Source organism: Cervus canadensis, chromosome 13 (genome assembly GCF_019320065.1).
Source record: "Cervus canadensis isolate Bull #8, Minnesota chromosome 13, ASM1932006v1, whole genome shotgun sequence".
Taxonomy (NCBI): Eukaryota; Metazoa; Chordata; class Mammalia; order Artiodactyla; family Cervidae; genus Cervus; species Cervus canadensis.
The window spans coordinates 75,986,605-76,002,197 of NC_057398.1; the positions used below are offsets into that span (position 1 = coordinate 75,986,605).

General features: G+C 39.3%; 1 protein-coding gene across 9 annotated transcripts; it reads right to left on the bottom strand.

The window, feature by feature from the left end:
- Positions 1-235: 235 nt before the first annotated feature.
- Positions 236-15,514, bottom strand: TMEM183A (transmembrane protein 183A). 9 transcript variants are annotated; one of them, XM_043485543.1, is made up of 10 exons: positions 15,255-15,514; positions 14,978-15,067; positions 14,019-14,186; positions 8,588-8,744; positions 5,961-6,141; positions 4,462-4,601; positions 3,974-4,137; positions 3,388-3,468; positions 2,268-2,423; positions 236-970 (listed from the first exon to the last, which is right to left on the bottom strand). In XM_043485543.1, exons 1-10 carry the CDS (start codon positions 15,361-15,363, stop codon positions 876-878), a joined length of 1,341 nt encoding a protein of 446 aa, XP_043341478.1. In that variant the 5' UTR covers positions 15,364-15,514; the 3' UTR covers positions 236-875. The 9 variants fall into 9 exon arrangements, with proteins under 9 accessions (XP_043341478.1, XP_043341477.1, XP_043341475.1 ...); XM_043485542.1 differs by having other exon boundaries at positions 3,974-4,134; positions 8,588-8,747; positions 15,255-15,504; XM_043485540.1 differs by having other exon boundaries at positions 8,588-8,747; positions 15,255-15,504.
- Between the last annotated feature and the right edge of the window lie 79 nt (positions 15,515-15,593).

Below are 15,593 nucleotides of genomic sequence, written 5' to 3' on the forward strand. Positions count from 1 at the left end.
GTCCACGGGGGTCGCAAAGAGTCAGACACAACTGAGCAACTAAGCATAGCACAAGATAGCTTTGGGTAAGTCACTGATTCAGGTTTTTCAGCCAGAGAATGGGAACAGTATCACCCACCTTGCGGGACTGTGAGAACTAGAGACATTATGAAAAGTTTGTAATATAGCACAAAATCATTATTATCACCACTATCAGCTTCATGCAAAAAAAAAAACAAAAACTAAAAAACTAAAATTCAAAACTGGCAAATTATTTATGCAACAAGTATTTTTAAAGAAAGATACACAAGTCAATCTCATTAAGATTCTGAAAACCCTGTCACCTGCTTTATTTCTAGATTCACTTGAATTTGAGGGGCAGCTAAACTGAAACCAATAGTAGCAACAATTTTACACCTCTAAGGTTACTCTGATCCATAAAGGAATGCTAAAATTTCCTTGTTTGGAGATTTAAGAGTTTAATTTTCCCCTAAAGCAAGATCATCCACTTTGGCTGTGGTAAAAGAATAAAGAACAAACTCAGTAGCACCAAATGGGGTTTAACACAGAAAATAGGGCCAGGTTTCTCCTTTCAAATGCAAAATTTTACATTAAAATACATTTATAAATCATAGTTGTTTTTCCTCCTGATTCAATCCTTCTCCTTCTACCAGGAACCCCAGAAACCTAAAGAGCATGTGCATTACTGACTAGATATACAATCCAGCTGCCCCTTCCAAACTGGAATCTGGTTACAAATGGACTGGCCTAGCTCAGGGCTGCCTTCAGTGACAGGAAGCAATATCTATGCTCTCAGGGAAAACGGATACTGAGGATGCCACCAGTCAAAAAGTCGAATGCTGTGTACTGGGTCCAGGATGACTTGCACACCCTGTTCACTGCGCAGTTTCTGACCACCATGGACAGGATAATCTTGGAACACCAGTCTCACTCGATGATGCCGCATGTCCGTGCTCACGCTGATAGTAAACTAGGAGGGAAAAGTAAATTCAATACCCAAATTTAACAACTTTGTTTTCCTATGACACACTCTGAAATGAAACAGTCTAGACAATTGACATGGACTAGGCCACAAAATAATCTCTAAGTTACACTACCAGCGCCTTTGCAAAACTATTAAAAATTAACAGTGGTTTTTATAAGTTTTTCTTAGCTTCATATATTTAAACTGTGTTAAAGAAAGCCTCTCAAATGGCTGCACATATTAGGATATGTGCACATAGAGTACCATCAGTGACAATTTTTAAAAACTGGATTGGAGCTCTAAGAGATGATTTGAAGGGATTTTGATGAGATACATTTGATGACTTTTTTTTGGGAAAATAAACCACAAAATCTCTAAGTGTGTTTATATATCAACATATATAGATGGGTAGAGAATTGTATGAATAGGAAGAATATGAAGTATGAGTATATAAATAAGTCATTAATGTGGTTTAATGAGATGCCTACCATAAAAACAGATATGTGACATACTTTGAATTATACAAAATTATTTAAGAGAGTGGGTATATACATGTATATATTAACAGAAACACTAAAGAACAATTCCCCAGAAGTTAACTGCAGTTATAGGATACAAGTCTAAGTTACCTTTACTGTCTCAACATGTTTATGTATTATTTAATTCTTCACATGAAGTATGCATTGCTTATTTTACCATTAAAAAAAGAATAAAGCTATTTTCAATGTGGAGGGGGGAACATATCTCTGAACATAAGCCAAAAATACAGAAAAGATAAATTACATGAACTCTCCAGTTGCCAATCCAGTTAAAAATGTTAAAAATATGGAAAATATACCAGAGGTATATTTGTTGTTTACTAATCTAATTCTTAGCTAAACCTTGAATAGTCAAGAGAATCACACAAAGGACAGAGCTGGTAACCCTACATTTTAATATTCCATTTATGATACCACATGCATGCTTCAGATCCTGACATAGTGTCCATGCATAAGCTTTATCATTAACCTTAATGGGATAATGTTTCTCAAACATTAACGAGCACAACACAGGAGATACAAAACCATTCTATTCACTATAGAGAAGGAAACAGAGGTAAAATATTCTCAGACATAATTAACTTCTCCACAAACAAGTCTATTGCTAATATAAAAGTCAGTTTTCAGATTTTGTTTAAAATTATTTTAAAAAATAACTTTTTTCAAAGATTTCTTCCTCAGTGGTTAAATCTACAAATCTTTCAAACTCTAGGTACAGTGAGAGTCTACGAAAGAACTGAGGATGACATCCTGTCTCCACTTACCAGGGTAAATATCATTCCCATGACAATTGGAATAAAGATGAAATTGAGGGTGGTGACCTGCAGTAGGCAGCAGTCCTGGTCCGGGTTGGTATGAACATCTTCGTACTGAATGGGAGGCTGCAATCCTCCCATACACTTGCTCTTTAATCTTGGGGACTGAGGAGAATTAAGAATTACTCTCATGGGTTAGAGGAAATGTTATGGCTCTAAGATTCCACCAATGAAAATGCTTAACTAAAGCTGCTGAGATCAATTTTTCTGTATCTCTTCTCTCTTTAATATACATATCAGCTTCTACACAGATCAAGGAAAGCCCTTTGAAAGATGAGGAAACACATGCAAGGACATGCAGAACAGGTCCTCTCAGTATCCAAGATCTCAGGTACAGTCCAAGCAAAAAGGAGAAAGAAAGGTACAATAGTATCTGATCTTCTTGCGAACAGACTCTCGGCAGTCCCTCTCCCCAGGGCTTCCTCAAATTGCCTCAGATATAAAACCATATGAATTATTATTGTTTACAAATACATTTGCTTTGAAAAAAAAATTCTTAGGCAAATAACCTCAGTACATTGTTATAACAAGTTCTTTCCTTTCCCCTACTTTTAAGTCTTCAAGTATACAGAAAAATTAATAAAACCATGCAATAAACTCCTGCATACCCTTTACCACTGGCTATTCTGCCATGTTTGTTTTCTTTCCTCTCACATCTCTCATTTTATAAATACATGTATAGTCACATGTTAAAAAAAAAACAAAAACACAGCTCTGGTGTGGGGGAGGCAAAGTCATTTGAAAGTAACATTGGCACCTAAAAAGATTAACAATAATTTCATATCATCTAGTATCCACAGAATCTTCAAATTTCTTTAATTGTACCAAAAATGTCTTTTATACATAAAGAGGTATCTCTGTTCATTAATCCAGGATCTACTCAAGGTTTACTCTATGCATTAAGCTATTAAATCTTTGTACCTCTTTCATATAAAATAGTTCCTTCTTTCTTTTCATGACATTATTATGTTTTAATGTATAGTATCTGATTTTAAAAAGGCATTTTTATGTTTAGCAAAATTAGAGCAAGTTATTACCTGAAAAGCAAAGAGATGATAAAAACACATACCTGTTTTTTGAACTTGAAGTTGAATTCCCACATTGGTTCCTGTCTGTTCCCAACAATCTTTCTGCACCAGAAAAGTAAGCACTGTAAGAAAATAAAAATAACTTTTCTGTTTGCCATTACAGCCATGGCTCTAATGCTGAGAGTTTACTTTGGCACAGATAGAAAACCCGTGTCCTGCCCCTCACCCCCCAATCTGACATTGGTGCAACTTGAGAAGAGACAAGCCCAAGGCTCTTCAACAAAGAGAAGAGGTACTGATAAAAGTCAACCTCAGATGCTATTAAGGTCAACCCCTATTGTTCTCATCTTTAAAGACAGAAACATGGTCTCTAGAGACTGGGGCATTCAGCAGGCCACTTCTCTATATTAAAATATAAGGGCAGTCAGTAGCCACCAGATAAGATGATAATAAAGCCATAAAGCAGGCAGAGATAGCCAACCCTGAATGTAATAGGAGCAAACCACTTAGGACCTCTGGGAGCAGACAGCCGGTGTGGAAACTACAGAGCTGAGCTGAATTCAATCTAGAGTAAGTCCCTCAAGGAAAGTCAGGCTACAGCTAGGGTTAACACAAGAAGTTAAGTACCTCCTAGGGGATAAGGGGTGGGTCGTCCGCCGTGCCAGCTGTCCTGCCCTTCAGACATGCCCTGTACGTCCTGCTGTTCCATCAAAAATAATGGGCTTGGCTTTAAGGGGTAAACACTTCTGCTGCCAACACAACGGCTCCAGTGTCCCACACAAGCTATGCTACTGAAAAGAGAGAGAGGGAGAATCAAATACGAAAAGGTGGAGTCCAGCAACATGTGACAACTTCCTTCAGGCATGCTGGCAACTTCCTGAATGCCATGCGATTATGGTTATACTAGCAAGGCAATGCATGGGACATCAGCCACTGCAGGTCCCACGTCCTCCAGATCTCTTAACAATGGACACAAAAGCAGCAGACAGGTGGCCTAGGCTTCCTGTCTCGATTAAGATTTTTGTTATCACCACTGTTAGTAGTCCACTTAAAAAATTAATATACAATTATAAAAGTATGAAGACAGGCATTTTAGATTTAGGAGTAGCACTTGCATTGTGCACTGGAGCCGCAAGGATGTCCAGCATGAAGTCTGCCCAGTGCTGCTCTGCTCCCAGCAACTGATCAACACCCGGCCACGGTCAGCTTTGGGATGATCCCACCTCACCACAGTTAACCTGCGATGATCAAAGGTCTTTGGGGGGAGGAAAACTATAAATGTGAAAAGATACTCTGTCTACTTATATTATAAGAAGGAATAAAATTCTACCCACTCGGCATTCTAATCCTGCCCTAAACCCATCAACTAGTGTGACATTAAATTGAGCTCAGCCAATGACCCTGACCACCTCAGTTTGCAACCCTGGGAAGAACCATGATGATCCTGAAATCAACAGTACTCTTTTAATCAATATGTATCAGGTAGAATGTTATCACACTAGAGCTGAACTAGGGAAAAAGAATCATTAACATCCAAAGCTTAAAAAACAAAATAGAATTACAAAGTGCTAAAGAACATCAGACTTTGGGTAGGAATAGAGTAAAAAGAAAAATAATTCACAAACTCAAAAGATACAAAATTTGGACAATAGTATTAGCTGAATGAGAAAAAAGTTGGAGACATCGACTTGCCTAAATAATCATATATGCTATAATAGTCTAGCTTGGCAAAGGTGTGTTCACTAGATACCTCATAGTGGAACAAAGGACAAAATGGACCACAGGCTTACAGACCCACTTACAGATCAGAAAAATACAATGAAACTTGAATACAATGTATGAATGAATATAAACTACTGGGGAAATTCAAAGATATAAATAATGGCCTAGAACACAGGAAGAATTTTAGAGCGCTAAAGTCTATGAGTAGAATACTTCATAGTCTCTGAAACAACCCATCCCAGAGCCTGGCAACAGTAGGCACTTTACAAATGCTGAGGAAGTCTACACCAGAATCTTTTAAGAAGGTCAATGAGAAAGTGACATTCCAGATGTCAAGGTCACATCAGAAAAAGAAAATTAGTAAGTTGTTTTATATTTTTGTATCATGATTTAATGGAGGAGGAATGGCTACCCACTGCAGTATTCTAGGCTGGAGAATCCCCATGGACAGAGGAGCCTGGGAGGCTATAGTCTGTGGGGTTGCACAGAGTCGGACACGACTGAAGTGACTTAGCACATCATGATTTAAAGCACCTTTTGAGAATTATGGTTTACATCTACCATTTGAACTGTCTTCTTCCTCGCTCAAACCATCAAACCATTTAAAGTGGTTCAATGTATAAGGCATGAAAATAAATGAAAATAAAGAGAATAAGGAATCTGCTAAAAGCACAAGAAAGCTTTAAGGTAAAGATAACATAAGCCAGCCCAGCACAGCAGGAATGTCCTGGAGAAACGATACCCCCAAGCGTGGAAAGTTTATATCAGTCCCCGAGCAGCCTGCTATCTACAGCCCCAGACCACCCCATTAAGGCAGCTAGAAACAAGCCATGATAACAGGCCCATTATACAAGAGCCCATTTGTTAAACCCTACCACTAATACCCACTTACTTTGGAATTCTTTAATGTGCTAGGAGTGCTTTCTGGAATGGCTGGATTCTTGGAGATTCGAGCAGCAAATGGCTCATACATATGGTACAGAGATCGGATCACACATGCCCGAAGACAGTGCAGCTTCTCCATTGACTCTGGTCGCAGGCGCAAAGGCAGAGAGGCATCCAGTGTGTAGTGTCTGAAACATGACACATTACTCCTACCAGTAAGCGACTGTCTCTTCTGTTCTAGGCCAGTCTCCTAGGACTCCTAGGCTCTGTACAAATTTTACATTACTATTCCACTGGCCAATAGTTAATTTGTCCCCAGTGCTCTCATGCGGTCTCTCTCTCTTACACACACACACACACGTACAAATCACCATCTCCTTCACTTCTCAGCTACTTTTCTCTGTTATGCAAAACCCAATTCACATATACCTTATAATCCTGCACTTCTCTATTCATTTAAAAATTTTAAATCCTTGCTATTTCACTTTAAAAAAGGGCAAGTCTCTGACTTGATACTAGTACAATATACTTCAGTTACTCAAAAAGAACTTGCACTGGAGAAGATCTACCAGATTCTCTTGTCACATGTCTCAGAAAGTTCTCCACTCCCTGATAACCTCAACAACTCCTTTCACCATATTCTTACCGACAGTTTATAATCTTCACTTCGCTTCTAACCCAGGCCCTCTTATTAATCACATCATTCACTCTCTCCTCACCACTGCAACTATACAGAGCCACATAAATGCAAAGACTATGCATTCAAGATGACTAGCAAATCTAAGAAACAACCAATCTAGTTGGAAAGATAAACAGATGGGCATCTATAGTTTCTGAGAATTCTAGCTAAGATAAACCTCTGAAGCAACGTCAAAAACAGTTATTTTTGAGACCTTACTTTTGCTGAAAGCCTTAGGTTGGTGCAAAAGTAATTGGGGTTTTACATTGTTGAATTTTGCCACTTGATATTGGAATATATTCTTAAATAAATGTGGTTATATTATACATCATTTTAATGTGCATTTCTCACTTTTTTTTTTTTTTGCTAATGACATTACTTGCTGTCTATTTCGTATTTATTTTAGACTATGGAAAAATGATGTTAGACAAGAAGCAAATTGGAGTGGTTTTTTATTTGAGTTCAAAATGGGTCATAAAGCAGCAGACAACTCACAACATCAACAATGCATTTGGCCCAGAACAGCTACCAAACACAGTGCAGTGGTGGTTCAAGATGTTTTGCAAAGGAGACGAGAGCCTCGAAGATGAGGAGTGTAGGGGCCAACCAGTGGAAGTTGACAACAACCAGTTGAGAACCATCATCAAAGGTGAGCCTCTTACAGCTATAGGAGAAGTTGCTGAAGAACTCAGCATTGACCATTCTATGGTCGTTTGGCATCTGAAGCAAATTGGAAAGGTGAAAAAGCTCAATAAGTAGGTGCCTCATGAGCTGACCAAAAATTAAAAAAATTGTCATTCTGAACTGTCGTCTCCTAGGGCTTCCCTGGTGGTTCAGAGGGTAAAGCATCTGCCTACAATGTGGGAAACCTGGGTTTGATCCCTGGGTCGGGAAGATCCCCTGGAGAAGGAAATGGCAACCCACTCCAGTACTCTTGCCTGGAAAATTCCATGGACAGAGAAGCCTGGTAGGCTACAGTCCATGGGGTTGCAAAGAGCCGGACACCACTGAGCGACTTCACTTTACTATTCTACTCAACAACAATGAACCATTTCTCAATCGGATTGTGATATGCGACGAAAAGTGGATTTTATACAACAACCAGCAATGACCAGATCAGTGGTTGGACTGAGAAGCTCCAGAGCACTTCCCAAAGTCAAACTTGTATCAAAAAAGGTCATGGTCACTGTTTGGTAGTCTGCTGCCCATGTGATCCACTACAGCTTTCTGAATCCCAGCAAAACCATTACACCTGAGAAGTATGCTCAGTAAATTGATGAAATGCACCAAAAACTGCAATGCCTGCAGCCAGCATTGGTGAATAGATTGGGCCCAAGAATTATTCTCTACAACAATGCCTGACTGCACATTGCACAATTGACACTTCAAAAGTTGAACAAGGAAAAAAAAAAAAGTCGAATGAATTGGGCGATGAAGTTTTGCCTTATCTGCCATATTAACCTGACTTCTTGCCAATTGACTACCACTTCTTCAAGCATCTCAACAACTTTTTGCAGGCAAAACGCTTCCACAACCAGCAGGAGGCAGAAATGCTTTCCAAGAGTTCACTGAATCCAGAGGCGTAGACTTTCATGCTACAGGAATGTCTTATTTCTCATTGGCAAAAATGTGTTGAATGTAATGGTTTCTATTTTGATTAACAAAGATATGTTTGAGCCTAGTTACAATGATTTAAAATTCACGGTCTGAAACAGCAACTACTTTTGTACCAACCTAATAAGATTCTGCTTGGGGGTAAGGAGGTAACCATAGGGAAGACAATTACCTAAATGAATTAATATCAATTTTAAAGAGGAGTTCAAGGAAGTCAAAGCTAGGTTCAAGCCTGAATTAGAGAAAGTGAAAAGAGGTCACCATCCAGGGAGTAGCACCAAATCAAAAACAACAATGAAATCAGCCACACAGATAACACAGTGAGCTCTCTGTGGTCGCACCTTCGGTACAACCTCGTCCAAAAGGCAGCAGTGCAAGTGACAGTCCAGGCATTCTTACAAATCAGGGAAAAATTCACAATGTCCTCAGGACGGATATAGGAGGCCAGCAATAGCCAAATATCCATGGGATACTCTTCTCCTCCAGTCCCGTCCAGGTCTTCTGAAATAGAGAAAAGAACTATAACCTCTGACCTTCTATTATATTCACATATAAAGATCCCTATCATTTCAATTCTTCCAGGGCTTGCATAGTTAAGAAATAGTTTAAAGAGGTCCAAGGAAGCCTCTCAAACTCACATTTCCTGCTTATTGTATCTGCTGAAATTTTTTGTTTCCTGTTGCCCAAGTGAATAGGCTGTATTCTTAAGGCCTTTATTTAACCAGAATTTACACACTATATTGAAGTTTTCAAAGTACCTTAGCGTACATTATGCCATTCAACTCTAATAATATGGAAATAAGGAAAATATTTCTGTGCCCATTTTACTATATTATTGTGGCCCATATTACTTTGTGCATGTAGTCAAGGTAAACAAAGCTCAGTTTTCTCCAAATTCCAACTTCACACTATAAATTCTACCCTTGATTTCCCTTGCAATCCCCATCCATCATTTTCTTCAGTTCAGTCATTTAAAAACCAAAACTGACTTTTATATAGTATAAGGAACCCTCAAAGTACAAAATAAAAAACTAAGTAAATTACAATGTATTTTCATTACTCAATAATTGCTTGTACATATGTCTTTTTTCTTCTGGTTTCTTGTTTCACTATCAGCTTGGTCTACAGTTCCAGCCACAAGCATCCAGTAATCAAAGATACCCGGTGAGGACATATCCTCATTTCTTCCTCCTTCAGACCTTATTAGCGTTAATTCTCTTGACCCTGAGGTCCACTATACATGTCAGATTCAAGTAAAAATTCACACTCCATAGAAATACCAGAATCTGGTCTAACTCTAAACTTTAATTGAGACTTAGTTATATAGTTATCCAAAACCAAGGTTTCTTTGTTTCCTGGGCAAAGCCCATACAACCACCTCCCTGAAGCTACACCTGCTCTTCTAGTCGCTTCCTGCAGCTCTGTAAGTCAATTAGGTTCTTGCATTAGGTTCTTCATGATGGAGACCAATGCTTCTAAAACATTGTTTCTTGTGGTTCCTATGCTTCTTGAAATCTCCAGTAACCATTTAAGGCTCAGCCTACAGCCCTTGGGGCCCTCTTCTCCCACATTAAATCTCTCTCTCAGAGAAGGCAAACAACTTTCAGTAATTCCTCCACTGAGAACCATGATGACTTTTACAAAGCAGAGTACTGTTAAATTTTTGCTATCTTTAGGGACAAAACTCAGTGATTATAAAAATTGACAATATTCTTATTTTACCAATATTTTAAACATAATTATTAAGAAATTTCAAAACATAAATGGAATCAGTAAAGGAAAGCTTCATGTAGGTAAGTTATGTAGGACATAAAAAATTTGGTAGGCATAGGTTAAGAGGAAGTATTATTCCAAGTGAAATAAACAGCTAACACGAAGCCTGAATATTCAGAAAAACAAAACACACGTGAGGGCAATAAAGGGATAAGTTGAACAAGATTTTGATGATATTAATAAACTGCTGTTAACTTTTTTAGATGTGATAATTTTTTAAAGAGCATTTATATTTTGGAGATAATTACCAAAATATTTACAGATATAATAACGGGATGTCTGGAAACTTTCAAACTAATTGTGCACGTGTGTGTGTTGTGACTAGGGGTGAGGGGGTAGTGGCTGAAACAAAAACAGCCATGAGTTGGTAATTGTTGAAGTTATGTGATAGCCACATGGGATTCATTATACTACTCACTCTTCTTTTGCATATGTTCCTTTTTTAAAAGAAAAAAGAGGGGGGAAAAAAAAGACTGGTTCGATGAGAATGAAGGACCTTAATGAGGGTAAAGTGGAGCAAGGAAGTAAAAGATGAATTATAGCTAAGAGTTTGTAAACCACAAGTCATACATCTGATAACTGGGCTCTTGAATACAAAAGAATTATTACAACTCAGTAATAAAAATATAACTTAAAAATGAGTGAAAGATTTGAACAGATAATTTCTCTACAAATGATATACAAAAGGCCAGTAAGCACATAAAATATTCAGTGTTAGTATGCAAATGAAAACCATGAGATACCACTTCACATTCACTAGAATGGCTATAGTTTAATAAAGTTAGACAAATAAGTGTTGGCTAGGATGTGGAAAAACTAACTCTCATTCATTGCTAGTGGACATAAAATGGAAACTTCATAAAGAAAGCTTGGCAATTCCTCAAAAAGTTAAACACAGTCACCATGTGATTTAGCAATTTCACTCCTACCCAACAGAAATGAAAATATATGTTAAGACAAAAACTTGTCCATGAGTGTTCCTAGTAACATTATTCAAATACGGATGAACCTTGAAAACACTATGCTAAGTCAAAGCAATCAGATGCAAAAGACCACATATTATATGATTTCATTTATATGAAATGTCCAGAATAGGCAAATCTATAAAGACAGAAAGTAGTTTGGTGATTGCCTGGGGGGAAGGGATGGGTGGGAAACAGCGCTAGGAGGGAATTAGGAATGATACTAACAGGTTTGGGTTGACAGAAATATTCTAACTTAGATCATGTTGATGGCTACAGAACTCTGTGAACATATTAAAACCACACACGGCACACTTTAAAGGGATGCATTTTATCTTAACAAAGATGTTTTAAAAATCTGTAAGCTTTTCAGTGGAACGTGCTCAAAACCAAAGAAGAAAATCAAGAGAAATGTCTAACATTGATACAACGGTGACAATAGGCAGGGATTTCAAGTAAGAAACAGAGAAGAATGTCTATTAGCATCCTTGGTTCTGGAAAAGAGTGGTATAAATGACAACTGGCATAATTGCAAAGCGATGTCAGTTCATTTATTATTGATTATTTCAATTGTTGTTGTTCAGTTGCTCAGTTGTATCCAACTCTTTGCAACCCCATGGACTGCAGCATGCCAGGCTTCCCTATCCTTCACCATTTCCTGGAGCTTGCTCAAACTCATGTCCATTGAGTTGGTGATGCCATCCAACCATCTCATCCTCTGTCGTCCCCTTCTCCTCCTGCCTTCAATCTTTCCCAGCATCAGGATCTTTTCCAAGGAGTCAACTCTTCGCATCAGGTGGCCAAAATACTGGAGTTTCCGCTTCAACATCAGTCCTTCCAATGAATATTCAGGACTGATTTCCTTTAAGATGGACTGGTTGGATCTCCTTGCAGTCCAGGGGACTCTCAAGAGTCATCTCCAACACTACAGTTCAAAAGCATCAGTTCTTCGGTACTCAGCTTTCCTAATGGTCCAACTCTCACATCCATCCATGATAACTGAAAAAACCATAGCTTTGACTGCATGGACCTTTATTGACAAAATAATGTCTCAACTTTTTAATAGGCTATCTAGGTTGGTCATAGCTTTTCTTCCAAGGAGCAAGTGTCTTTTAATTTCATGGCTGCAGTCACCATCTACAGTGATTCTCGAACCCAAGAAAATAGTCTGTCACTGTTTCTATTGTTTCCCCATCTATTTGCCATGAAGTGATGGGACCGGATGCCATGATCTTCGTTTTTGGAATTTTGAGTTTTAAGCCAGCTTCACTCTCCTCTTTCACTTGCATCAACAGTCTCTTTGTTCCCCTTCACTTTCTGCCATAAGGGTGGTGTCATCTGCATATCTGAGGTTATTGCTATTTCTCCCGGCAATCTTGATTACAGCTTATGATACTTCCAGCCCAGCGTTTCTCATGATGTACTCTGCATATAAGTTAACTAAGCAGGGTGACAATATACAGCCTTGATGTATTCCTCTTCCAATTTTGAACCAGTCCATCGTTCCATGTCTGGTTCTAACTGGTGCTTCTAGATGTGCATACAGGTTTCACAGGAGGCAGGTAAGGTGGTCTGGTATTCTCATCTCTTCAAGAATTTTCCACAGTTTGTTGTGATCCACACAGTCAAAGGCTTTAGCATAGTCAACAAAGCAGAAGTAGATGTTTTTCTGGAATTCTCTTGCTTTTTCTATGAACCAACAGATGTTGGCAATTTGATCTTTGGTTCCTCTGCTTTTTCTAAATCCAGCTTGAACATCTGGAAGTTCATGGTTCATGTACTCTGAACCCTAGCTTGGAGAATTTTGAGCATTACTTTACTAGTGTGTGAGATGAGTGCAATTGTGCTGTAGTTTGAACATTCTTTGGCAATGCCTTTCTTTGGCACTGGAATGAAAACTGACCTTTTTCCAGCCCTGTGGCCACTGCTGAGTTCTCCAAATTTGCTGATTATTTCAAAATATTTTAACAAATGCAAAAGTCTGTTATCTGATTCTCATGTATAGGTGAAAGTTCTCATAGATCTGAGACCAAAACTATACATATTATTATATTAACTTCCCCCTGACTCTAGCCAATCATCAGAACCACTTTAGCTTTATCAAAAGGTACCCTTAGACTTCACTGGTAGTGCAGTGGATAAGAATCTGTCTGCCAGTGCCGGGGAAACAGGTTCAATCCCTGATATAGGAAGATTCTACATGCCATAGAGCAACTAAGCCTGTGCACAACTATTGAGGCTGTGTGCTACCACTACTGAAGTCCACGTGTCTAGAGTATGTGTTCCACAATAAGAGAAGCCACCACAATGAGAAGCCCACGCACCAAAACAAAGAGTAGCCCTCACCCACTGCAACTAGAGAAAGCCCCCGCAAAAAGCAACAGAGACCCAGTGCAGCCAATAAGTAAATAATTTTAAAAAATTACAAATAAAAAAGCATAGGTATTCTGGGCTCCATTCCAAGAGTATGACTTTTTAAGTCTGGAGCAAACCAATGAATGATGGATTGGCACATTATATACTGTTAATTTAACTTTCTTTGTTTCACCTGTGTAAGTTTTATCACCACTAATACAAAAATATCACATATTTTTCTATTTACTACAGTACCTAGTAGACATAAAGCAGACATTAACAACTGCAGAGCACATACATATCTAACAGAAATGAAACTGGTTATATAAAAATTCAAATATTTAGGAGAACATTTCTGTCAAAAGTCTGCTTCTTTACACATTCAGAAATCCAGAAATGCAAAGGCTTTTTGTTCTCCTGTTGCTAAATGCATTTTACCTGATAATATTCTCAATGAATGGCTACTACAGTTTACAGCTCCAGAAATACACTGACTGCTACAACTCTCCTTTCCTCTCAAATTTAGATATAAGTGGAAAGCCCTGGTATATTAAAGTCCTGTCCTACTCCTAACATTCAAACTCAGGTTCCCTACTGGTATCACCTCTTGTGTTACTGAGAAGTGACAGCTTCAAGTTATCATCACAGATAGTACTAATCCAAAAGCAAGCAAGCCTGGTACCTCTGTGCCTCTTGCTTTTCTTTTTTCTGGAGATAGTTCTCTCATGGATGCTTTCCTCCTGGGCATCAGTCTCACCACTGCTGTCGATGATGTCACAGGGCTCACCAGCCCCAGAAAGAGCTTCCACTGCAGGAACCTGGGAGGCTTCCAAGCCACAAAGAGATTTTACTAGAAAAAAATAAGAGAATGAGACAGCAGAGCCTAAGCCTATGGCTTAGGTAGGGTATCAGCATACATGAGGAAAAGAAAACAGAAAAACAAAAAAAGCAAAAGCAGTGTGCGAGTCTGCTAAAGAAAGCTGAGAATGTTAAAAAAATAAAATAGCATTTTAAATACAAAAAATTGGAAAGCAATGGGCAAACTGACTCTAAAATTGCAGAAACACATCAGACCTGAAATAAGGGAGTGAATTATTCTCCACTATAAACCCCGCAGGATAAAAGCAAAAAGTGAAAGCTATTTTCATTTGCATAATTTCTGAGGAGAATGTTGAGAGGAATTAAATCCAATTTAACCTTATTCCTGGGCGAGAGACAGTACTTATTATAAAAACACAAGTTTCCAGACCTCTGAGTAAGAAGCTTGAAAGAGAAGCATGAAAAAAGGGAAAAAAATGCTTCAAGGTTATTACACAAGCAAATAGCAGTTAAGTGAAGAATATATGTAAACAACAGGAAGAAGATTAATAACCAGGAAGAAAGCAGTGGAAATCAAGACGAGTACTCCACGACTTATTTTTTAATATAAAGACAAATGAAATATTTACACTACAGAAACTTCTACTGCTCTTGGCTAATCTTTCCCCTCCTCTGAATAGGTAACAACGGAGGACAGCAAACACGTTTACAGTAATATCCCCAAAGGACTGTAACAAAAACACTGAGGCAGAACCACAGGAAAATAAAAATCCTAGTTCTCTTTTCACTGCCTGAGTCTGAAAAGACTCATTGGAAGCCTACCTTCCTGCTGAACAGCATTGGCGACAGCTTTCTTGACCCTTCCGGACCTCACGACAGCCGGATCCGAGTTGGCATAATCCGCCACGGTCACTGAAACACAGTACCAACCCTCAAAGGAGTCCCTCCTCAGCTTCCTCCCCACCAAGATTCCCTGCACACTCCAAGTCCCCAGACGGCCCCAGCCACCCTCCCATCGCAGACAAGCGAGCACTCGCCACGGTACCTTCCAGCCCTGCTTCCAGCCCCAAGTCTTTCAACGCCCCTGCCCCTCGCCCACCTCTTCCTGAGCAGGCGTCTTGGGCCCGGAACTTGAGTCGCTTCCCTCTCTTGGGCATGACGACCGTGTCGGGGCGAGGCCGAGTTAGAGGGCCAGGACCCCGGGCCATGTTTCAGGGCAGAGAGCGGGATCTGTGAGCCTAGGGCCAACTACGGCCGGCTCCGCGGCCATCCCGCTCCAGAGACCGCAGCTCCCGCGAGGACTTAGGCCCCGGCTCCGCATCGCATTGGCCGCCAACTCTCCTCTTCAGAAACCAATCAGGCTCTGGTTTAGGGAGTACGTCATCATCCGGCGCCTGCAGATCACCTTGCGTCTGCGTTCGTTAAGTGGTGGGAGGGT